General features: G+C 43.5%; 1 protein-coding gene across 3 annotated transcripts in view; it reads left to right on the top strand.

Moving 5' to 3' along the window:
• DOCK1 (dedicator of cytokinesis 1) overlaps positions 1–25,109 on the top strand; it is a 577,278-nt gene that overhangs the window by 154,633 nt on the left and 397,536 nt on the right. For all 3 annotated transcript variants that reach the window (XM_020973593.2, XM_020973592.2, XM_020973594.2), the window contains exons 24-25: positions 10,893–10,963; positions 15,817–15,923. In XM_020973593.2, the coding sequence (XP_020829252.1) occupies positions 10,893–10,963; positions 15,817–15,923 (178 nt within the window). The remainder of the gene's footprint in view (positions 1–10,892; positions 10,964–15,816; positions 15,924–25,109) is intronic.

Raw genomic sequence — 25,109 nt, 5'->3', positions numbered from 1 at the left:
TGGCTCCCGAGAGGCGAGCTTTGCCTTGGCTCTGCCAGCACCAGGCCACCATGTTACTTCTTGGGCACCATTTCTAAACTTTCCTGCCACACCGTACTTCCTAACCCCCTTATGTAGGCATTATCTTCCCCCACTATGTGAAAGCTCCTTAGTAACTGTCTTCTTGGCTTGCATCTGTGCACCCAGTGCTTACACAGTGACTAGCTCATAATAAGCATGTAATACTTTCATATTCTCTGTCTCTCTCTTTTTTGTTTTTCTCTCTTCTCCACTCCCCCTTGTCCCCTCCCCTCTCTTTTCTTCCTCATATCAAATCATTGTGTTTTCCAGAGGGCATGTGGTTTAGTGCTAAGAGTGTGGTTTTGGCTTGAGAAGAGCCAGGTTTAAATCTTGGCCCACTATTTATCACCTCTGTCCAAAGAGAAATTGCTTCATGTCTCAGGGCTGCAATTTTCTTAACTGTAGGAAGAAAAATTTGAACTCTAATCCAAACTAGCTCTTCACCATCCTCCCTTAAGTCTTTTGCATTTAATTTTTTTTCCCCAAGTACATTGTAGACAAAATTTTTTAACATTCTTTTTTTTTTAATTTTGAGCTCCACACTCCACCTCCTTCCCCCATCCTTGAGAAGACAAGCAGTTTGATAAAGATTATGCAAGTGCAGTCATGTAAAACATTTCCATAGTAGCCATGTTGTAAAAAAAAATGCAGACAAAAATTCCCCAAGAATAATAAATAAAGTAAAAAAAGTATGCTTCCATCTGCATTCACATGCCGTCAGTTCTTTCTTGGAAGTAAATAGTATTTTTCCTCATAAATCCTTCAGAACTGTCTTGGGTCGTTGCCTTGCCAGGAACAGCCAAGCCTTTCCTGGTTGATCATTTTCCAGTGTTGCTGTCACTATGCATGGCGTTCTCTTGGTTCTTCTCATTTCACATTGCATCTAAAGTCTTCCCAGGTATTTCTGAAAGCATCCTACTCATCATTTCTCATAGCACAGTAGTATTCCATCACAATTATATACCACAACTTGTTCAGCCATTCCCTAATTGAGGGGCAGCCCCTTCATTTCCATTCTTTGCCACCAAAAAAAAAAACAGAAAAAGAGTTGCTATAAATATTTTCGTGCATATAGATCTTTTTCCTTTTTCTTTGCTCTCTTAGGGATACAGACCTGGTAGTGGATTTGCTGGAAAGGGTATGCATAGTTGGGCACAGTTCCAAATTGCTCTCCAGAATGGTTGGATCAGTTCCCAATTCCACCAGTAGTGTATTAGAGTCCCGATTTTCTCACATCCCCTCCAACATTTGTCATTTTCCTTTTCTATCATATTAGCCAATCCGATTAGTGTGAGGTGGTACCTCAGAGTTGTTTTGATTTTCATTTCTCTAATCAATAGTGATTTAGAGCATTTTTTCATATAACTATAGATAGCTTTGATTTCTTCTTCTGAAGAAATGTTCATGTCCTTTGACAGTTTATCAATTGGGGAATGACCCTTGTTCTTATAAATTTGACTCAGTTCTCTATATGTTTGAGAAATGAGGCCTTTACCAGAGACACTGGCTGTACAAATTCATCCTCCTAGTTTCCTGCTTTCCTTCTGATCATGGCTACGTTGGTTTTCTTTGTGCAAAACCTTTTAAATTTGATGTCATCAAAATTATCCATTTTATATCTTGTAATGTTTTCTATCTCTTATTTGATTATATATTTTTTCTGTAAATCTGATAAAATATTCCTCTAATTTGCTTGTGATATCACCTTTCATGTCTAAATCATGTAGCCATTTTGACTTTATCTTGGCATACAGTGTGAGATGTTGGTCTTTGCCTAGTTTCTGCCTTCCATTCCCTTTTAGTTCAAAATCTTTGACTGTTGATTCTAAAGAGGACAAGGCATTATGAGGAGAAGGTAGGGCCAGAACTGGGCTTAGTGCTCTGGTTTCCTGTCTGTTGGTCCAGTGTTCTCTCTTCCCTATGTTGCCCAGCTTCCAAGGATGCTTTCTTTTTAGGATGGTCATGACCATCTGCTATTGTTCTGATAATGCTGGTAACAAACTCCAGATGAGGGGTGCAGCAAAGACCAGTCTTCTTTGTCATTCTTTGCTCTGTTATGGGCCATATTTTAGCTGGTCAGTGCAGAAGCCTCTGTCTGGCCATCCTTTCTCTTTTCCTCCATCCCTCTCTCCCTCCCTCCCTCCCTCCCTTTCTCTCTCCCTTCTTCCCTCCCTCCCTTTCTCCCTCCCTTCCTTCCTTCCTTCCTTCCTTCCTTCCTTCCTTCCTTCCTTCCTTCCTTCCTTCCTTCCTTCCTTCCTTCCTTCCTTCTTTCCTTCCTTCCTTCCTTCCTTCCTTCCTTGTTTTTGCATTTCATTTTCTGTGTTTGTGTTGCTGCCCCTTCTGATAGAATGGAAGCTCTTGGAGAGGAAGGAGCATTTGGTTTTGTCTTTGTAGCCTCAGACATTTGTAGCTAAGAAGCAGGATTAAGAATACCAAGAACATGGCTTCTAGCCTTTCCAAGCTCTGCTGCTGAAGAAGAGAGGGTCAGATGACCTCTCTGGCTTTAAGCTCAGATGTGTTCACTGCCGTCCCCGTAGAAGCCGTGAGAATGCTGCCTGAGGGAGGCACTCTCGTGGTCGTTAGGCCACAAACTGGCCACTTGCATTCCTCTGCCACTAAAAGATTCCAACCTCCTCTTTCTGTTTGGAGTTGAAGACCCTCCTCACCTACGTCCTTGCTGCCTTTCCCACCTTCCTTCACGCTGCTCAGCTCCCCAGCCCACGGGTCAGCCTCAGCCTCCGTGGCTATTTCTCACCCTTGACGCGCCGCCTCTTTGCTTGCTTGTGCGTTGGCGCCCCTCATGCCTAGAATTCTCTCCCTCTTCCCTTCTGCCTCTCAGAATCTTTGCTCACCTTCAGGACCCATCTCCAGGCCACCTTCTTCAGAATGCCTTTACTGGTTTTCCCACGAGCTGCCCCCAGCCCCCCATGTCTAGAATCAATGTCATGTACCACATACTGTATGTGCCTACATATGCCCAGGTTTCCTCACCTTTTTTTTTTTTTGGCAGTTGGGGTTGAGTTGCCCCGGGTCACACAGCTAGCGAGTGTCAAGTGTTTGGTCTGAGGCTGGATTTGAACTCAGGTCTTCCTGACTCCAGTGCCGGCACTCTATCCACTGCACCACCTAGCTGCCCCTCCTCTCCCTTTTCAATAAGCTCTTTGAGGTTGCTTTAATTTTTAATTTGTTCATCTATCATAGTGCTTAGCACATAGTAGCCCCTTAATAAACGCTGATGGGATCGAATTGGATGGAGTTTCAGCCGAAGAGCCCCTGGCCTTTGAACACTGCCCTGTTCCTTAGCTCCCATGCTTTCGTCATGGAAACAAAGGGATGGGAGGAGAAGGAAGGGCAGGGAAGCAGGGCTCGGATGTGTCCTCTCAGCTGCTGTCCTTCAGTTCCCAGGGTGAGAACAGGCCCTTTAAAGATTCTCTTGAGCCAGTCAGTTTCCTGTTGAGACACCTCAGAATTTCAGATGCCTTTGAGCAGTCCTCTGACCTAGGAGTTGTCTCCTTCCTACTGGAAGTGAGGTCCAGACATGTAACCAGTTCCCACCGTTTTCTAGCCTTTGAACACCCCTTCAGAGTCTTTAGTGCAGTCTTCTAACCTTTGCCGGTCAAACAGAGGTAGGCAGCTCTCTCCCTGATGGCCAGAGGGGCATTCACCTCTGTGTCTTCTTGCCCTTGACCTGTCTCTAGCTCGCTAACGTTTTATCCTCTTTGCTTCCCATCATCTGCGTCTTCAGAGGTTGAGGCTGAGATTATCCCTCCACAGAAGGGGTTTATCACTCCCTGGGCCATGAGGTTTTCAAGCTTACCAGATTTTTGGTTCTGCCGGAGACTAAATCTCATTCACCATCTTAGTTCTTCCAAGCTTCGCAGAGTCAAAGATGTTGTCAATGACCCAAAGTAATTGCACATCCTAGACTACAATCATACCTCAAAATGCATTTATTAAGCACTTCTGTACGCTGTACTGAGATGAAGATAATTCACCCACTTGTCTGTTTTAGAGAAGCTGAGGCATTTTATGCCTCACTTACTGTAGAGCCATTATTTGGCAGACAGGACTTGACCTCAGGTGGTCTTTATTCCACCATGTACCCAGACCACTGCACTTCCTTTTATAGTCTCAGGTGCCATTCATAGAAGGGCAGAGTTTAGGAACAGAAAATGGAAACTCCTTGAGGGCAGGGATGTTTTTTCCTCTACCTGTCATCTGGCACAGTGTTTGATACTAGTAATCATTTAATAAATACACCCTCCCCCCTCCAAATTAGTAAAATAAATGCTCATCAAGTAGAGTTGAATCAGTTTATTATCAAGCAATAATGAGGTGTTGATGTTCAAAGGTGCATGTCATGTCATGTCATGTCATGTCATGTTATGTTGTATGTGGTTCTGCCTTCACTGACTGTTCCTTGACTTTTGGCGAATCCAGTTCTGGATGTGAATGATACTTAGTGCAAGGATATTGGCAGAGCTGACAGCGTTTAAACAATTAAATTTTCTTTGAGATGTGTACTCTCTGTTGTTGACGAATAGATTGAGGGGACATTGCACGTCTTCACCATGTAGTTCAGCTTGACGTGTGTTTCATGGATTCTCCCACAGGGTGAGGAAGAGGCATTGAACTTACTAGAAATCTGCTTCCATAGCTCATGTGTTTGTGTGTGCCTGTGCCTGTGCTGAGTGAAGCCAGGATATTTTTGATGGTGGATTAGAGATGGTGAGATGCCAGTATCCCTTCCGCAGGTGGGCATGTGGCCCACCAAGGTCACCTCTCTACAGCATTTGTCTTGGCAAGCTGTGCTGTCTTAGGACTTACCAACCCCCTACAGCTGTTTTTATTGGATACCTTTAAGACCATTTGGAGACAGCCAGAAGCTGGGTCTGCAAGTGAGATTTGTGGATTACATCTATTTTCATTCGAAACCTCTAAGTGAAATCAATTTAATATGCATTTTCTTGAGAAATATGTAAATTAATAATTGCTTCATACATTATTCAAGAAAAAACTTATTTTTTATCATTGATAGCTCTTCTAATCTTATATAAAAATATGCTAATGGATTTAATTAAAATAATTATCCTGAATAATGTAGCCTGAACTTTACCCTAAAATAGTACATATTAATCATTATCACTAGTAACATTTTTAGCCAGAGAGGCACTTACAATATTAAACAGATCCCAGCAGCAAAGTACAATTTTGGGGGGCGGGGGTGGGGGGCTCTGCTTTGCTTTATAGTGCAATCAAGTTTCCATAAAGAAGAGCATGAAGATGCCCCACTCTCCCAAGCTGAACTGTTTCATCCATCAGGGCAGTCCCAGCCCTGTCTGTCCCTTGGCCATCTTCCCCAGACTTATTGCTCTTGTTCACTGGTCCTGGAAGTCTTTTTTTTTTCTTTTTTGGTTAGGCGGTGGGGATAAGTGACTTGCCCAAGGTCATACAGCTAGTAAGTGTTAAGTGTCTGAGGTCGGATTTGAACTCAGATCCTCCTGACTCCAGGGCCAATGCTGTATCTGCTGCTCCACCTAGCTGCCCCCATGGTCCTGGAAGTCTGAAGGAGTAGAAGCATTTCTTAGGCCTTTGTGTCTATTAGGAATTTGTAATGATCATGTCTCCTTCTCTGATAGGGAGGTGAGGGACCTTTGCTGTGATCATTGAGCCCACTGTAGTCTTGTTTAGAAGAGAAGCTTCATTTAAATATAACCTCCTCCCCTCAACCCCCCAGATATCTCTGTGTTATTTCTTAGAAATAGGAATATGGTTAACCTGCCTCAACAGGCTCTTTTGATGCTCTGTTACCTCCCATGCCTAATACCAAATTCTCCATTCGATATTTAAAGCTCCTCATAGCCCGGTCCCTTCTTCCCCTTCCAGTGTTTTTATACTTTGTTCCCTTCTATGGATGCTGTGATCCTGGGACCTTGGCATCCTTTGAACGTGAACCTCCATCTGTGTTCTCCAGATCTTTGTACTGGCTGCTCCTCATGCTGGAATGCCCTCTGTCCTTACATTGGCCTCTGAACTTCCTTAAAGCCTCAACTCTAATCTCAATTCCCCCCTTCCATGGGAGGCCCCCCTGAGACCCCAGCTGCTAATGCCTCGCTCTGGGGTTATTTTCCGTCTGGGCTGTGGATCTCCTGTATGTGCCAAGTTCCACCTGTTCTGTCTCTCCCATTTGTCTGTGAGCTGCCCCTTACAGGTCTGGATTGCTTCATTCTTTGTACCTACATCCTTAACACTTAGCAGAGTGCCCAGAACGCAATACAGCTTTAATAAGTGACTGAATGAGTGACTAACCCCCGGGCATAAATTTGACCAATTGTGTCATTAGTAACTTCTAAGAAATTGTTGTCCTTCACTCACTGAATTGTCATGTGAGACTGTGTGTGTGTGTGTTGTGTGTGTGTGTGTGTGTGTGTGTGTGGTGTGTGGTGTGTGTGTATCTACAGCTGAGTTGAAGATATTCTGTGCCTAATCCACTGACTAATAAACGTGACCTCCTGCAAATGGAAGGAACTTATCTAAGCACAGTAGAAAAGCTTACTTCTGAGATTCCAAACAATCAACAGCTATTTAGTGTTATTATATTAATTAATCATTATGTTAATTAGTCAACAGGCTCCTTCTGTGTGCTGGGTCCTGTGCTCAGTCCTGAGGTTAACAGACAAAAATAAATCAGGCCTTGCCCTCAGAGCTCTTCCATTCTGCGAAAAGCAATAAAATTAGTTAAAATGCTGTCACTAAACTTTGAAAAGATAGTGAATTAGTAATTCTTAAGTTAACACAATGACTTAAAAAGAGTGAAATGATCATTGCAATTTGGAACTTAAGAAAAGTGGTATGCACAGGCTGGTCCTGTCCAACCAGCCTTTGGCACCTCGCTCTCCTGGGCCAGCTGCCCTCCCAGCTAGGCATTTGGGTTATGCTGGCAAAAAGGAAATCTCTCTGCCCTTACAGATTCCAGGTGCGTTCTCTTTTCCATGATCTCAATGCTGTATTTCTCTTACCGTATTCCTTATCCTTCACATATTACAGAGCAGAGGTTAGAAGCACAATACAGACTTTCCTCATTTTTTAAAATACCTCTATCACACTCTTCTTTGTAGGTGGACAGGTCCCATCTGCCCATTCTCAGATTGGCCAGGAAATGTTCAAATCCCTCTTTGACACAGTACCAAGAATTCTGAACTTGGAGTCAACAAAGGCTCATTTACCTTGTGTGGAACATGAGAGGCCCAAACAAGAGAATTCCTAATGTTCCTTCCATCTCGAACATTATCTTATTATACAGATAAATATAAACTCATAAAGCACAGCACTGGTCTTTTTCACTGAATTAAGCATAAGGTCTTATATGTGAATAATGCAGCTAGATAAATGCTCAGTGATAAAATATTTATGTTGCAAGTAACTATAGGCTGCTAATTATAATAATAATAATAATAATAATAATAATAATAATAATATAATAAAAGATAGAAATTGTCATGAGGCCATAGAACTTGAGAGCCTGTTGCCATAGTATGTTAAAGTTTAATTTTCTATCATTGAATTGAGCTGGGATGAGATTGAAAATCGGACAGGATGGAATGCTTGGGAAAATATTTGAATATGGATGTGTGAATGTGCTTTTGCCAGGTTAAAAGGGCTGGAGGAAGAACGGTTGTTCAGACTGTCAGCCTCAGGGCATAGGGTGCTTTTCGTGGAGGCTAGATGGATGTGACGATTTATAGCTCGGCCTTTGGGTGTTGGAATCTAGCGAGGCAGAATTGGGGTGATTGAGGGAAAGTGGTAAAGAAATGACTTGGAAAGCCCCAGACACAGAAAGTCACAGAGAGGAGAGAAGATTAACATGGGGGGTGGGGGGGAAAAAGTGCCTGTGGACATTGAGGTTGGGGGAGAAAAGGGTGGAAGCGGGAGTTGGACGGTCCTCACATCACCCTCCACTGCTTCCTGTTGGGGTGACGTTGGGTGCTTGACACACCCTCTACTTTTCTCATCTCTCAAGGGAGATTTTGACTAGAAGACTTTGGGATCTCTTCCATCTCTAGATTCCTGATGGCAAGGCCTTGGGCAAGCCGGACTCCCCCAAAATCTTCACTGTGGGTCCAAGCAAAGAAGCTTGACCGCTAACTCCTGCCTGTGAGCTTACATTTGAAGATGTAAGGAACTGAGAGAACTCCTAACACTGTGAGATTCCCTTAGGCCTAAATCTTCTGGCCCCTGGCTTATGGACCGTGCTTGCATTAGTGAATGCCATAATGAGAGGAGGAAGAGTGAAGAGCCAAAAGCTTGTCGTGACTCTTAAGAGGAATTCCCTCTCTCTGCTGTTGCTCTCTGTCTCTCTCTCCTTGTCTATATATGTATCACTTTACACATTGCAAAGTGCTATGCAAATATTTTCTCATTTCATTTTTAACCTCATAACAACCCTGGGTGGTAGGTGCCATTATTATCTCCATCTTATAGAGGCAGAGGTTAAGTGACTTGCCCAGGGTCACATAGATAGTAAGTGTCTGAGGCCAGATTTGAACTCATGCAGGTGAGTCTTCCTGACTTCAAGCTTGGCACGTGGGGCTCTAAGACAACCTCAACCTCATTAAGCCCAACTGAAAAACCAAACAAACAAACTAAAGCCAGACAAAACCAAAAAGCAAAAACGACCAGCTAGCCAGCCAAACAAAACAGCCCTAAGGGTTGGTCAGAAGGAATGTTCTGCTTCGTACCTGCGTGGAGAGCCTTTTCCTCTTCTGGCTTGGCTATGGAACCTTCCCATCAGAGCTAAGTAGGGGCACGGATGTTGAGCGTACTTCAGGGCCCAGTGTGCCCCAGTGAAGAGAAGCCTCCTGGCCTGAGGGTAGAAGAATTGAAGGTGGATTGTAAAAGTCCCAAAGTTTTATCTGTCAATGTCTTTTTTTTTTTTATATTGTTGTCCTCTTCAAATAGCATTTATTAAAGCATCTACAGGCTGAATGCTTTATTGGACACAGGATACAGGAAATGCAACTGACATGTTCCTTGCCCCCTGGAAACTTACCAACTAAACCCAGTGTGTGAAGAGCCCCCAGACCTCAGCCCCCCTGTTTGGCTGTGTACGCAAATGCTATAAGTTGTCAGGAAAAATATATTTTTGCTTGTTTCAAAACAACTCAGCTGGCATGAGAGCTGATTCTTTGCAGCCATCATGCAATTACTGAACCTAAATCTTTATAACATAAGCAATTGATCAATATTCCATTTTTAAACAAATTTTTTTGCTTGTGATGTTACAATAGAACCCCTTTTCCATTGCTGGCATTGGGTCATAAAATCACTGTGGTACCTATTTTTTTTTCTTTTTTTGTGATGGATTTCTATGGCCATTTGGACTTCTGAACTACTTCCAGTTGTCTGTTTGAAAGACGTGCACGTGCACATACAAATGCATATATTTATACTTGAAGTTGGAGTTGTTAGAAGAGAAAATGAATAATCAGAGAATATAAAGTCTGATGTCTTTCGAATGGGAGGGTGTTGCAGGAAGGATGATGAAAGGATTATTGCTGAAGGAGACCACAGTGATGGAAAAGCAGTGACTCAGTGGAAGAGAGTGAGTTCTTAATGGAGAAAGGGCCCCCCCCCCTTCACTGGTTGGCAGTACCTGAAGGAAGCAGCTTCTGTGAAGACTCTGGGCTAGCTCTCCTCACCCACTACCACACACAGGACATGGAAGCCAGCCTTGGTATAGCATCCAGGCATACTGAAGGAGAGATTGGGGGCAGCAGGAGCCTGGCAAATCAGACCAGCCCTCTGACCAGCATCTCCATCTCAGCCTGATGGAGACAGCCCGGGACCCTGAACCCAAGAACCTCAGGAATAGCTATGATTTCAGCCCAGAGCCTTCAGCCATCATGTAGTAAAGCCACCTCTATGAAGAGGCAACCTGGCTGCTGCTCCGGGCTGGAAGACCTAAAGAGGAAGTTCTGGCCACACATATCCCTCCGCTGTCTATACCAGAAGTGTATCTTTTCTCAGGAGCACTGCTCTTTTCCAGGTACACCAAGGACTGTGGGATTTGTTCCATCCGACTTCCTTTTCCTGGCTTAGCACAGTGGTTTGCACATAGTAAATGCTTTATTCATTCATTCCATTTTTAGGAGAGAATCCTGCTATCTTTGTAAGACATTATACTTTAAAAATTTTTGAAACGTAGGAATTCAAAGTGGTAGCTTGGTGGCACAATTAAAAGATTGCTGGAGTTGGAATCAGGAAGACCTGAGTTCAAATCTGGCCTTAGGTACTAACTGGCTGTGTGACCCTGGAAAAGTCATTTCACTTCTGTTTGCCTCAGTTACCTTCTCTGTCAGCTGAAGGTATTGGATCTCATTCCTCTAGGGTTCCTTGCAATGGTAGCTCTGTGGTCTTTGGACTTTTCCCCTACTGCTAATCCTTCTAGGCAGCTAGGTGGGGCAATGGATAGTGCAGTGGGCTTACAATAAGAAACTCACTTTCATGAGTTCAAATCCAACCTCACACACTTAATAGCAGTGTGACCCTGGTCAGAGTCACTTAACCCTGTTTGCATCAGTTTTCTCATCTATAAAATGAGCTGGAGAAGGAAATAGCAAACCACTCTAGTATCTTTGCCAAGAAAACCCCAAATGGAGTCATGAAGTGTCTGACAAAACTAAACAACAACAAAATACTTCTGAAATTCATTCTGCTGCAGTTTTTTCTTATATTTTAGTGGTTTTAGTAATTTTTTATGGGAATGTTAAGTTGCTACTACCACCATACTAGCTTTGGTAAGATAACCCTTTTGCTTTGCTATTGATTTGCAGGGGGCAGCCCTGAAATACTTACCCACGATTGTCAATGACGTGAAATTGGTATTTGACCCCAAAGAGCTCAGGTAAGGGCAAATCAGGGGAATATTCTGTTTTGTATCTGCTGTCATTCTTGATAACAAGCATGCTATCATTATTGTGTACATGGATTTAGGACTTTTAATTGAACTAAAAAGTAATCTTGGAGATTTAACTCATGCTTTCTTTTTTTAAACATGCCTTCCCGATGAACACTCCAACGATTCCCCATACAAAGCATTTTAACATTTCACTCTTACCCTACTCCACGGCTCATCGTAGCTCAGTGCTGAGCCCATATCTGCCACAGCTCTGCCGGTAGAATGTAAACAAAGCCTGGTATCTCCTTCCAAGCTGAAAAGTGGCAGACGAGATTCTGTGGCTGTTGGCCAGTTATTGCTCCAGTTTGGAGAGGCCACCAAGGGGTGATGTTTTTGGTCACAGGAACTCTTGAAGACCATTTACTGAACTATCCAGGGACTGCATTCGGCATTGGGAATAGAGCTACACATGCCAACAATGTGACAGATTATTCAAGCAACTGAGTATTTTTATCATTTTCAATATATATTTTCCTTCCCGTTTACATGTTAAAATAATTTGTAACATTTAAAAAAAATTTTTGAGTTCCCAAATTCTATCCTTCCCATCTCCTCCCCCTTGGCTGAGATGGTAAGCAATCTGATATAGGTTGTACATGTGCAATTATGTAAAACATTTCAGTATTAGTCATTTTGTACAGGAAGATTCTGATAAAAGCAAAAGAATGAAGGAAACAAAGTAACAAAATAACCTGCTTCAGTCTGTATTCAAATAATGTCAGTATTTTCTGTGGAGGTAGATAGCATGCTTCATCATTAGTCCTTTTGGGATTGTCTTGCTGAGAAGAGCTAAGTCATTGGCAGTTGATCATTGTTACAATGTTGCTGTTACTATGTATAACATTCTCCTGGTTCTGTTCACTTCACTATGCAGCTGTTCATGTCAGTCTTTCCAGGTTTTTCTGAAATCATCTTGCTTGACAGTTCTTATAGCACAATAATATTCCATCATAATTCCAATATTCCAATGTTTAGCCATCCCCCAATTGATGGGCATCCCTTCAATGTCCAGTTCTTAGCCACCACAAAGGAGGGCTGCTACAAATATTTTTGTACAAATAGGTCGCTTTCCCTTTTTTGGATGTCTTTGGGTTATAGATCTAGCAGTGGTATTGCTGGGTCAAAGGGGATGCACAGTATGATAGCCCTTTGGGTATAGTTCCAAATTGCTCTCCAGAATGGATGGATCAGTTCACAACTCCACCAACAGTGCTTTGGTGTCCCAGCTTTCCTACATCCCATCCAATACCCAACATTTTCCTTTTTTGTCAAATTAGCCACTCTGATTGGTCTGAGGTGCTACCTCAGAGTGCAGCTGAGTATTATTAATACCTATATTCAATGTCTGCCTGTTACAATGATTTCCTTTGTATTGGTCCAGGATACAAATGATGGCTCACCTTACCCCTTAGATGCTGGTCTGTAGTGCTATCAGAAGATCATAACTTTAGAGGTAGAAAGGGCCTGTTTATTTAGTCCAGAACATTCATCTTGCATCTGAAGAAATTGAAGCCCAGAGAGATGATAGAACTTAGTTATACTCGTATAGGTCATATGTTGTAAAGCCTAGAAATGTTATAGCCAGATGGCTTTTTAAGCATGCTCCCTAAGGAGCTACTGGTAACCTAAAGGATACCAAATGCCACCTTGGTCTTTTATGTGTATTTTAGCAATGGGTTTTCTCATCATTTGTACAATTTTTGGTGGGTATTCTAAAAAAATACAGAAGTTCTGTCCTTAGGTATACCCTTCTTCAGTGGAAGGCAGCAAAATTCTAATATTCTCCTTTAAACCAAGGAATTGCTTACCAGTAGCAGGAGGAGAGAAGCATTTAGAGGTCTCTTGCAACGCTACAGAAAGGAGAGCTACCACGAACGGTCTCTTTGTAAGGGGGACATCATCATCTCATTTGAGTCTTAGGTACAACAGCTTTGTGGGATATCTGCTACTGGAATGATTAGCTTCATTTGAAAAGTGAGGAAAGCAGGGGTGAAGAGGCTGGGATCCTTGCCCAGGGCTACAAGCCAGTATTAAGTGAAGTCAGGATTTTTACCCAGGTCTCCCTTACTCCAGTCCAACATCTCTTTTCCACTCATGTGCTACAAGAGAGCCAGCCATTTCATTTTTAGGGGATCAAGGAATTCTAAAAAAAATAAAATAAAATAACCAAAACCTGAAATTAGAATTGTTCAGATTCAATGATCACTTGATTTAGCATTGGAAGGAACCGTCTAGCCAGTGAGTGCAGCTTCCTCATTTTCCAGCTGTGGAAGTGGAGGCAAAGTGAGCTTCCCAGGATCATACAGCTATGTTGGTGAAGTTGGTAAAGTTGGTTGAGTCCAGGGCTTCCTGACGCCATGGTGAATGCTCTTGTGACTCAGTGACTTCAAATAGCCTTGCACATGAAAACGACCTATTGTCTAGCTGGCCTAAATACCTCTTAATGTCTTTGCTCTTATCTGCAGCAGGTATTCTATTCAGCAAGTGTTTATTGGGTCAGCTGAAAGCTTTGAACAGTCTTTCACACCTTCTCATCTATACTGGCAGGAGTGGACATTAATGGAGAAGGAATGGAGATTCCAGCCCTGCCACTTCCTACCCGTGTGACCTCCCAGTTTTTTTTTTTAAAGGGGCCATCCCTTGACTCACTCCTTAAAGAAGCCTATTCACTGAATGGTGTTGCCTCATTCAAAGTGAGAACTTGAAAAGATCTTAGCTTAAAAGAGCCAGGGTCTCCCACTGCATCCTGGGCCATCTCCAGTCATCCTGATGGATATCTGGCCTCACTGGACCCAGATGGCTGTGGAGGGGAAAGTAAGGCTTGCACAGCCCTCCCTCACTCAAATCAAAGTCAACTGCAAGTCATGTCATCATTTCCCTGATGTCATGGTCCTTTTCGAGAATGAAGGACAAACACAACAATAGCAGCCTGGGACCTTCACTTCGAAGAAATCCCTGCTTCCTCATTTGAGAGTGAGGCCGCTGGACTAGACAACTTTCTTTTTCAAATATATTTTTACTTAGTTAAGTAGTTTCCAGTCATATGTAAATATTTTTTTGACATTAATTTTTAAAAATTTTGAGTTCCAAATTTTCTCTTCCACTCCTGCACTTGTGTGGATGACTGTTAAGGTCCAAATCTGTGCTCTTATGAACAGTGAGTAAATGCACGAGGCGTTGTAGCCTAATGGTTAGGAGGCTGTACTAAGAAACAGGAAGACCTGCTGCTGTGTGACTCTGGACAAGTGACTCCAGTTCTCTGGTCATTGGCTTTCTCACTTGTAAAACCAAGCAGGGAGTCATTGGATAGTAGATAGAAGTCAGGCCTGGGTCTATCCAAGCCTCACTTGGGACACACCTGGGCTGTGTGACCTTGGGCAAGTCACTCCCTCGCCATGCCTTGGGCATCTCTAACACAGTGAAGAAGAGGCAGAGCCATACTAGGAGACTGAGTTTCTTCTATCCATGAAATCCCAGATGAATGGAAATAATAAAACTGGGCTAATGTGCTCCTTGGGCCGTTGTGGGACTCAAAAGGTTTGCCACTGTTGTTTGTCCTTGGTTCTTGAAGAGGACTGGTGACAACACAGCAGTGAATTGTATTTAAAGGAGTCACAGCTGCAAAAGTTGGCAGCCTCACTCCTCCAGAGTCCTCGAAGGCCAGTGGCAGGACAAAGTCAAGAAGACTGCCATCTGTAAAGGCCACAAGAAATATCAGCAGTGATCATGATGATAGTGGTGGTGGTGATGATGGTGGTGATGTGTGATGCTGATGGTGGTGGTGTCGATGATGATGATGGTGATGATGTGATGATAGTGATGGTGGTGATGATGATGGTGATGGTGATGATGGTGATGGTGATAATGATGGTGGTGATGTGATGATGATGGTGATGATGGTGATGATGGTGATGATGGTGATGATGATGGTGGTGATGGTGATGATGATGGTGGTGATGTGATGATGATGGTGATGATGGTGATGATGATGTGATGATGATGGTGGTGATGGTGATGATGATGGTGGTGATGTGATGATGATGGTGATGATGGTGATGATGATGTGATGATGATGGTGGTGATGGTGGTGATGGTGGTGATGATGTGATGATGATGGTGGTGATGGTGATGGTGATGATGATGGTGGTGATGATGGTGATGGTGATGATGGTGATGGTGATGATGGTGATGGTGATGGTGGTGATGGTGATGGTGGTGATGTGATGATGATGATGTGATGATGGTGATGGTGATGATGGTGATGGTGATGATGGTGATGGTGATGGTGGTGATGGTGATGGTGGTGATGTGATGATGATGATGTGATGATGGTGATGGTGATGATGGTGATGGTGATGATGATGATGGTGATGATGATGATGGTGATGATGGTGATGGTGATGATGATGGTGATGATGTGATGATGATGATGGTGATGATGGTGATGGTGATGATGATGATGATGATGTGATGATGATGAGGAGGAGGAGGAGGAGGAGGACTCCATCTCTTTGGTCAAAGCTCTTTTGATTTTCCAGGGCCAAATTACCTCTTCATTAGCATTTCCTTCCCTGTTTTGTGCTTTTCATTAGAACCTGGAGATTCCCAAATGCCTCCTGAAAGTGTTTAGGTAGGTTTTGAAAGTAATATTTGACCCAGAACATGAGGACACCCTTATTATACAGCTTTGTCTGAAGATCGGTTTTCCTCCAGTATCTCTTGATATGACTTTTCATCTTGTTGGCCATTGGTACAAAATCCGTAACAGGTCTCCTGCTTTTTTTTTTCTTTCCACGCAGCAAAATGTTTACAGAGTTCATCCTCAACGTGCCGACGGGCTTGCTGACAATTCAGAAACTCTACTGCTTGATTGAAATTGTTCACAGCGACCTCTTCACCCAGCACGGTGAGCCAAAGGCTAGCAATCATTAAACTGTCACATTAGTCATTGTCTGCAGGCCTCAGTTGGGCTGCTGTGGTGCTCACTCCACTTTGCACAAGGAAACAGAGGTTTCAGGTGATTAAAGTTACTCTCTTACAAGAACAGGAAGATTTAGTCCCTGAAAGAAGATGCTAATTGACACAGAGTGTGGGTAATAGCTCACAAATGGAGGCAGTGATGTGTAGGTGGTATTTCCTGGTTGTGCTGGACAGCATCACTAATCAGCCGCCATTGTCCATGGGAGACAGCTCTTCAAGGGGTGATCCTGGGAGGCTTTTCTGGGTGAATGAGTGCACCCATGTTTGTACTCCTCTGAGATGATTGTTGAGAAAACTGCCATTTCCTGGAGTTTTAAAACAATGGCAGTCATCTGATCTTTGTCGAGTTTCCTTCCATATTAATGACTTCTCAATACTTTGTATTGAGAGGAAATCCCTTTTCTACTTTAATCTGGGAAGGATGGGCAGCTCATCATTCCCTTTGTTTTGGACAAATGGGAATCACATATTGTGTTTGTAGAGAGCACTTTGAGTAAAAGCTTCAGACCTTCATAATCACTGCTATTGCTTGTTTATTTGAGGCCCATGGGAAGATTGGGACCTTCTCTGAGAGGGTTTATCTTCTCCACCATGGTTGTGTTTGCATTTTGGTACAATATTTTGTTTGTTTGTTTGTTTAAAAAAAAAAAACCTGAAATTTCTGTACTCTTTCTTCTTCATGATTCCTGTTGAATACATGGAGAAACTGAGGCAAAGCCAAAGGGACTGGCCTAAAATGAAAACCTCCCTGACTTTGACTTTTAGTGAATTTTTAAGGTTTTTGGTCCCATTTGACAGCATTAATTAGGCTCCAGTGTTTTCTTGAGCACATTAATGTTTTGTGAGAGAGAGAGAGAGAGTAAATATATGTGTGTGTGTGTGTGTGTGTGTGGTAGACTGTGATTTACTCATTGTAGGGAAATCTGAGTGTTGAAGTTTATTCCACTGGTTTAAATTAATTAAATTTGTAGCCTTAGAGAGTTTTCTGGGGCCACTGAGAGTTATATGGCTTGCCCACCCATACCCCGGTAATGTGTGTCAAAGGCGCAACTTGTACCCAGGACCTGTGCTCATTCTACCACATCTTACTTCGACTTACCCAGATAAGCTTGTAAAGGTATGGTGCCAGATTTTTAACTACAACTTCAGATTGTATTTTTGGTAAGATATATTTTCAGTCTTAAAGTGTGCCTTGGTGCTCCTGGAGGAGAAAAGAACTTAACAAAAGAAGTGGTTAGTGATCAGAAGAGATGAGGGATCACAGTGAGTGGCAGATGGAGACCTGGGGAAAATTGCCTTCTGTTTCTCAATGTAAATGGACAATTTCATTCTTGATAGTGAATTTTTTCAGACAGAGAGGAGGCCAGCTATGGAATGCAAACAGCCAGAATGATTATGGGCTAAATCTGCGAGAGGTGGCCTGGAGCTCCGTGTCCTAGAAGCAGTCTTAAAATTGCACGAGCTGCATGCAGCCTCCTGAGGGCCAGCTTGTCTGGGGCAGCCAGATCTGCCTGCCCAGAATCCTGTCCAGTGGCTACGGGAAGCTCTTTAGGAAAAAAAAAAAAGAATTTTGGCCATTACTGTCCCAAGGCTTTGCATTTCAAGAAGCTTTCCAAAACTCTGGGGTCCTCATAACAACTCACATTTTTTCATGTGTGTGACTCATATGCCCCCATAGAAGGGCATGTCCTGAGGACATGGACTCGTGTGTGTGTGTGTGTGTGTGTGTGTGTGTGTGTGTGTGTGTGTGTGTGTGTGTATGTGCTTGGAACCTCAGCACCTAGCATCTTGCTGGGTACACTGGGGTCCCTTAAAAGATGTGTTCACCTTCTGTTGAATTTTACCTTTTTCCAAGCTCCTTCTTCCCCCTTGCTCTTTGAGGAGGCAGGCCCAGCTTCTGGCAGCAGTGGCCTGGTCACACAGTTAGTAAGTACCCAGTTCAGTTAATTCAATCAACAAACATTTATTAAGCCCCCCGACTGCTGGGACCCTCCCTCCCAAAACCTTCCTTGAATCATATTGTATCCATTCAAAACATGCTTATATGACCATATTGTCTTTCCTGACAGAATATCAGCTCCTCCAGAACAGGGCCTGCTGCATCCTCTTTTCTTTGCATCCTTTTACACCTTGGACTATACCTAGCATACAGTTGGTGCTTAATCAAGGCTTGCTGATTGACTGATCGAATGATTCAGGGACAGCCTGTGTATAAGCACAGAGAAGGAAATATCTATGCCTGGATTTGAACTCAGGCCTCCTCAGGTCCTACACCTTTTCTAATGTGCTATGACTGCATGTCCATCTGTATTGATCTACGTGCTCCTTGATTCTCAGAAACAGCTACCAGCCATCTCATCTGCTTGTTAGGGGAGATTTAATAGCGGAGACCTCCGGGGAGGTCTCATTACAGAGATTTCATTGCTTTTACAAAATAGACCACCCTACATTAGCTATAAATAATTAAAGTTAAACCGCACTTGTGCACAGAAACAGCGAAGAGCCGAAGCAGGAGGGATGGCGTTGTCTTCTCTCTCCCGGCTGCCTGGATTTGCATCGGCGGCGGCACTGCTTCCTAACGCAGACATCTCTCCTGAGTCCCCCGCCGGGCCAGAATTAGCCGGATCCCACAATTTCCTGCTTCTCAGTCCCAGCTGTGTGAGATTTAGCTGAAGATGGCATTCTACAGTGAGCTTCTTTCTAAAAAGGCTCTGGGGAGAGTTTTTGCAATCTATCATTGGCAAAACTTCTGCAGGTTTTGTTGTGGGGGTCTTGTACTGACGAGTGTACTGTTGGCCTGGGGTTCTCCAGCCGTCCCCATGGCTTGCTGTTGTGGGGCGGGGGTGCCATACGTGCACCTGTTGGCTACATTGTATGCTTTGATATAATGGCCAAAACCCTGGTGGTTCACCAGTGGGGGTGCTGAAAGCTGCAATGAAAATAGCCCCCTTTTAAAATGGCCTGCTTCCATGTTCTTAATACTGGGACGGTGGCATATAGTGGAAAGAACTCTTGGATTGGACTCTGGAGATTTAATGCTTTCAGACTGTGTGGGGCTATGCAAATCCATTGCCCCTTCTATGCCTCAGTTGCCTTATCTGCCATATAGGACATAATGCTTGCATGACCTAGCTCAGAGAGCAGCTCTGAGGAAAGCCCTTGGCGAACCTTAAAGCGCTGAGGAATGAGGACAGTTAATATTACAGTTCTAACTTTTGTTGTTACTTCATTCTTATTGGATGAGTTGGGCTACATGTGATCCTTGGACAAATCACTACCCTATTACACTTCTAAATTTAAGGTTTAGTGGACGGTCGCTCAGGCAGACAAAATGATGGTTTCTCTACTTTACTATCTTCTTCGTCTTTCTCTTTCCTTTTCTCCTCCTCTTGCTCCTCTTCTCTCTCCTCTGTCTTTCCCCCTTCTCCTCCAGCCATGCCATAAATCACCTGGCTTTTGCCTTTTTGGTTCGGAAAACCAAGTGACTGCCTGGTCCCTTTCAGCCCCTGGCTGTTGGGATGGTTTTCTTTCTCTTTTCCCATCCTCCTCTTCTGGAGGCTTCAGTCACTAGGAATCCAGCTGAGGCTGTGTTAGACCTCTACCTGACAGCCCTGCTTTCACTTCAAATTCCTGCAGACCGGGCTTGGGGTATTTGCTGCTTTTGTAGGAGAGGGTCCATCCTGTTGAATGAAATAGATATAGAGATTGATGCACAATGAATGCTTGTCAAATTGGATTGAATTCTCCGACTGTTTGTAGTCCAGCAGAAATCCCCGGAAAATACCACTCTCCCTGGGAAGACAAGAACTGATCCTTCTCACTGGAGGACAACACAGGAGGCTCTCCCAGAGTGGAAAGAGCTGGTCAGAGAAGGGCTGGCAGCCACCAGAGTGGGCGCCCAATTGGGTGAGCCTCTTTGGCTTGTGTACAGAGGGACAAAGCTATCAGTTTAAAGGAGATTTATTTTAAACCCTAAGAGCAGAAGAAAGATTGGTGTTGATTGAACTGCAGGGGAGGCCCTTCCCCTTCCCTCCTTAAGACTGTTGACATCTGGATTCCTTACCTTTGGGTGTGTCTTGGAGACCTTGGGCAGTCAGAGGAGCCTGTGGACCCCTGCTGAGAATGTCCAAGTCTTCCAGGCAGGAGATGCTGAAGGCCTGTGGTAGGGCACGTGGTGATGATGTCACTAGAGAGAAATATTAGTAAAGGCAAAATCAATAGGACTTGGCAACCAATTGCATACTGGGGTGAGAGAGTGAGGAGTTGAGGATGACACTGAAATTGGGAGCCTGCTGACTGAGAAGACGGTGATGCCCGCAACATTAATAGGATAAAAGACTGTTTTTCTAAGGCAGTTTGGGGTTAAGTGACTTGCCCAGGGTCACCCAGCTAGTCAGTGTCAAGTGTTTGGTCTGAGGCTGCATTTGAACTCAGGTCCTCCTGACTTCAGGACCAGTGCTCTATCCACTGTGCCACCTAGCTGCCCCTGATAAAAGACATTCTTTGGTCATTTCTAGTCATATCTGACTCTTAGTGACCCCATTTGGGATTTTCTTGGCAGAGATACTAGAGTGGTTTGCCATTTCCTTCCCTAGCTCATTTTACAGATGAGGAAACTGAGGCAAACAGGGTCCCACATCTTGTGTCTGAGGCCAGATTTGATGGAGATGGATTTTCCTGACTCCAGGCCTGGCGCTCTATCCTGCAGCGCCTCGCTGCCCCATAAAAAATGTACAGTAAAATAAAAGACGCAGAATTATACAGGAATCCAATTGTAGTTAAATACAATTACAAAAATGTTAAAAAGTTATTTCCCGGACCTCTTATTCAGAGTTAAGGTCTTTGAGATTAAGCATTATTTTTGTCTTCCTTTTTTTCATCTTCAAACTCTAGGACAGCAACCACCCTGCCGAAATGAAAACAGAATTAAATCTCGCCTTGAGAGGCTACATCAGCCCCCTTTGGCTCTCTGTACAGGATGTCCCAAAAATCTTGGTGCAGTTTTAAACTTTTAGTAGCTCCCCTTCCCCTCCCATCAGAAGGTACATTCTTTGAGGGCAGAAAGTTTCATTTTTGTTCTTGCATCCCCAAAACCTTGCACAGTTTGGGACACACAGAAGGCATTCCAGGGAGGCTTTAGGAAGGCCAGCCGTGGAAATGGATCGACCTTAGGGAGGGGCTGGCATTGTGCCTCACAGACACCTTTCCCTCTCCCTGTCCCCAGCTGTGTGTGCTCTCACCTGGTGCCAGTCCACGTGGATGGAAGGGGACTGAGAGCCAGTGGGCCTGTTCTGTGGAGCTTCCTCTGCTCTTGTTTGCTGGTGCCTGGTACAGCTGACCTTCAGACCTCTCTGATTTTCCTTGGCCCACAATGTCTTGACCTTTGCTGCGTGTCACTGCCGAGGCAGCCGATGTCCCCACCTTGACAGTGCTTAGCCCTGCTCTTTGGCGAGTCACTGCTGCCCTCAGTGCTATGCAGGAGAAAGACCCGGGGTGTGGTGCCAGGAGATGTCTTGGAGCTGTGCCTTTGTCCCCACATGACCCTGGGCAAATCACTGAAGTTTACTGAGCCTCTGTTTCTGTTACAGCTAAGTGGCCAGCAGATAGAGCTCCGGACCTAAAGTCAGGAAGACCTGAGTTCAAATCTAGCCTCAGACACTTACAAGCTGTGTGACTTTGGACAAGTCACTTAATCTGTTTGCCTCAGTTACTTCAACCATAAAATAAGATTAACCCTCCTTCCCAGGCTTGTTGTTAGAACAAATGAAGTAATTGTAAAGCACTTAGCACAGTGCCTGGCACATAGTAAATGGTATATAAATATTCTTGTTGTTATTATTATCTTCCAAATAGTGGTAAGGAATAATACTCTCCCTACCAATCTCCTATGTTGATGTTAGGACCAGAAGAAGCCAGACGTACAGAGTGTTTTGGAAAGCTCTCTTCTTGTTTCTTTCTATAGAGGTTCATAAACACCATACGCACAGGCACGCACATAGGCAAGTTACTACGATTTGGAATTTTTGCCAGTTTCAGCAGAATGGAATCAGAGTGTTGACCTGCCTTATGATCTTCTGCTAATTGATTTTGGACTTTGTGTGAGTTTATGAACAACAGCAGTGTTAGTTCACTTTAATCATTGCTGTCATCCTGCGGCCCTCGTGACTGCTAACCTGTTCCTAGCTCCTGGGCACCTCCAGTGACCTCCAGCTCATTCATCAGGCAGAGACCTAGTGGAGTGATTGAGTAGCCCGGCTCTTCGGCACTCAAAGTCTGCAGGTTAAAGGCCTCTTTTGGGTAAAGTCATTGGTTATGTAACAGAAAAATCAGGGCTACGTGTTATTATCTTTTTAGGCCTGAAGGGTACTAACCACTGCTCATTGAGACCTCCAGTAGGAAGGAGTGGGTCCCAGTGGGTAAGGGCCTTTCCCCTTTCATCTCACCCCAGTCTGTTGGCATGGTTCTTATGCACTACTGTCATGTTGGCTGTTGTGGTTTACCTGTACTGGGGCCTTATTCCCTACTAGATCAGAAGCTGTTGGAGGGCATGCTCTGGGTCTGACTGAGTGTGTCCTCCTAGAGCTCACAGTGTTCTGCACCCAAGAAATGGCTCTTCACCATTATGTACAAAAGTTTGGGAGTCCTTTGGTCTGAGGAGTGCCATTGGCTTCTGTGGGGGGTTTCTATGTTAGAAATCAACAAAAGAACAACTGTTAGTATTAGTAGTAGTAGTAGTAGTAATAATATATACTATTATAGTAAGAAAAATAGTAGTATAGACATAAGCAGTAGGGAAAGAGCAGGAGGAAGAGAAATGTTATACAGTACATGAAGAGCTGACCTCTAAGTCAGAGACGTCTGGGTTTAATTCCTGCCTCAGTGAGTCCCTTTACATTCTTAGTTTTCCAGGTCACTTTCTCTTTTTTTTAAATTAATTTATTATTTTTAGTTTCCAACATTCACTTCCATAAGCTTTTGAGCTTTACATTTTTTTCCCCTTCCCCTCCCCTCCCTTCTCCCCAACATGGCATGCAGTTTGATATAGGCTCTACACATACATTCCTATTAAACATTTTCACATTAGTCATGTTGTAAAGAATTAGAAGCAATAGGAGTAACCACCAGAAAGAGGAAATAAAACACAACAGAAGAAAAACAAATAGCAAATAGTATACTTCAATCAGCAAACTCCATAGTGCTTTCTCTGGATGTGGATAGCATTTTCCATCACGAGGCCTTTGGAGATGTCATAGATCCTTGTATTGCTGAGAAGGGCTAAGTCTGTCAAAGTTAGTCATCGCACAATGTGGCTGTTATTGTGTACAGCATTCTCCTGGTTCTGCTCACTTCACTCAGCATCAGACCATACAAGTCTTTCCAGGTTCTTCTGAAGTCCACCTGCTCATCATTTCTTACAGCACAAGAGTATTCCATTACATTCATAGACCACAACTTGTTCAGCCATTCCCCAAATGATGGACAATTTCCTCATTTTCCAATTCTTGGCCTCCACAAAAAGAGCTGCTATGAATATTTTTGTACATGTAAGTCCTTTTCCCATTTTTATGATCTCTTTGGGTTATAGCCCTGGAAGTGCTATTGCTGGGTCAAAGGGTATGCATATTTTTATAGCCCTTTGAGCATAGTTCCATATTGCTCTCCAGAATGATTGGATCAGTTCACAACTCCACCAACAATGCATTGGTGTCCAAGTTTTCCCACATCGTCTCCAGCATGTAGAATTTTCCTGTTTTGTCATGTTAGGCACTCTGATATGTGTGATGTGGTACCTAAGAGTTATTTTGACTTGCATTTATCTAATCAATAGTGATTTAGAGCATTTTTAATATGATTATAGATAGCTTTAATTTCTTCCTCTGAACACTACCTATTCATATCCTTTGAGCATTTATCAATTAGGGAATGACTTGTATTCTTATAAATTTGATTCAGTTCCCTATATATTTTAGACATGAAGCCTTTATCAGAGACACTGATTGTAAAAATTCTTTCCCAATTTTCTGCTTCCCTCCTAATCTTGTTTGCATTGGCTTTGTTTGTACAAAAACTTCAATTTAATGTAATCAAAATTATCCATTTTGCATTTCTTAATGTTCTCTATCTCTTGTTTGGTCATAAATTCTTCTCTTCTCCATAAATCTGACGGGAAAACTATTCCTTGCTCTCCCAGTTTGCTTGTAGTATCAGCCTTTATGTCTAAATCTTGTGCGTGGTAGCTTTCTGGTATTGTAAGTTGCTGAGTAAGGACCAATCTGCATTAGGGGAAGGGGCTTACCCATTGGAGCTGCTGTAAACCAGTAAAATCACTAATCTGGTCCTATAGTAACAAACAGTAATAACCACCATTTATGTAACACTTTCAGATTGAACAAGCACTTTGCCCAGGTTATCTCATGACATGGATAGCATGATGAATGTTTAGAGAAGATTCACGCCACAATAGTGCTAGACCCAGAGAGCTGTTATCTTCTCTGAAATGACCAGAGCTTGGCAAAGAGTAGTGCCAGTGATGGTGACATATGATGGATAGAAAAAGAGCCAGAAGCCCTCCACTAGGAATGGGAAGGAATGAGTGAATGAAAAGTGTTTATGACCAGAGTGGGACAGTGTCTCTTTATGTTATAACAGCAGACATGACCTATAGGAGGTGGTGGAAACTGGGGAGGGGGGTTTTGGTTTAAAAAACCTCTGGTCTAGTGAGTGAAGCTATGGGGCATTTGACTGACCTGCCCCTTTCTGATATTAGACTGAGATTAGATATTGATTTGATTATTATTCCAGAACTAGAAATTGGGGGCCAGATGGAAGGTGTGTGTACAGATGCTAAGGTCCAGTGATCTGTAGGGTGCCGGGCAGACAAGGCTGGTAGCTTGAGTGGAATGTCAGGTGTGACTGAGGCAGAGTGATACCTTTGGTCACCTCAGTGATGAGTTCTTCAGGCAGTCCGGACGTTGCTGGCCCCGAGGCTGAGTTCCAGAGCTGGGAACATCCAAAGTAGGTGGACATGTGAGAAGAGAGCAAGGATGTGGCGTGAAAGATAATGCCACATTAGTTGTCTTTGATTAAAACAGCATTGCTCCATGAGAATCCC

The sequence above is a fragment of the Phascolarctos cinereus genome, unplaced genomic scaffold (genome assembly GCF_003287225.1).
Source record: "Phascolarctos cinereus isolate Bilbo 61053 unplaced genomic scaffold, phaCin_HiC Scaffold_3;HRSCAF=262, whole genome shotgun sequence".
Classification (NCBI taxonomy): domain Eukaryota; kingdom Metazoa; phylum Chordata; class Mammalia; order Diprotodontia; family Phascolarctidae; genus Phascolarctos; species Phascolarctos cinereus.
Note: the sequence above shows the minus strand (reverse complement) of the source record. Positions and strands in the feature narration are given on the sequence as shown.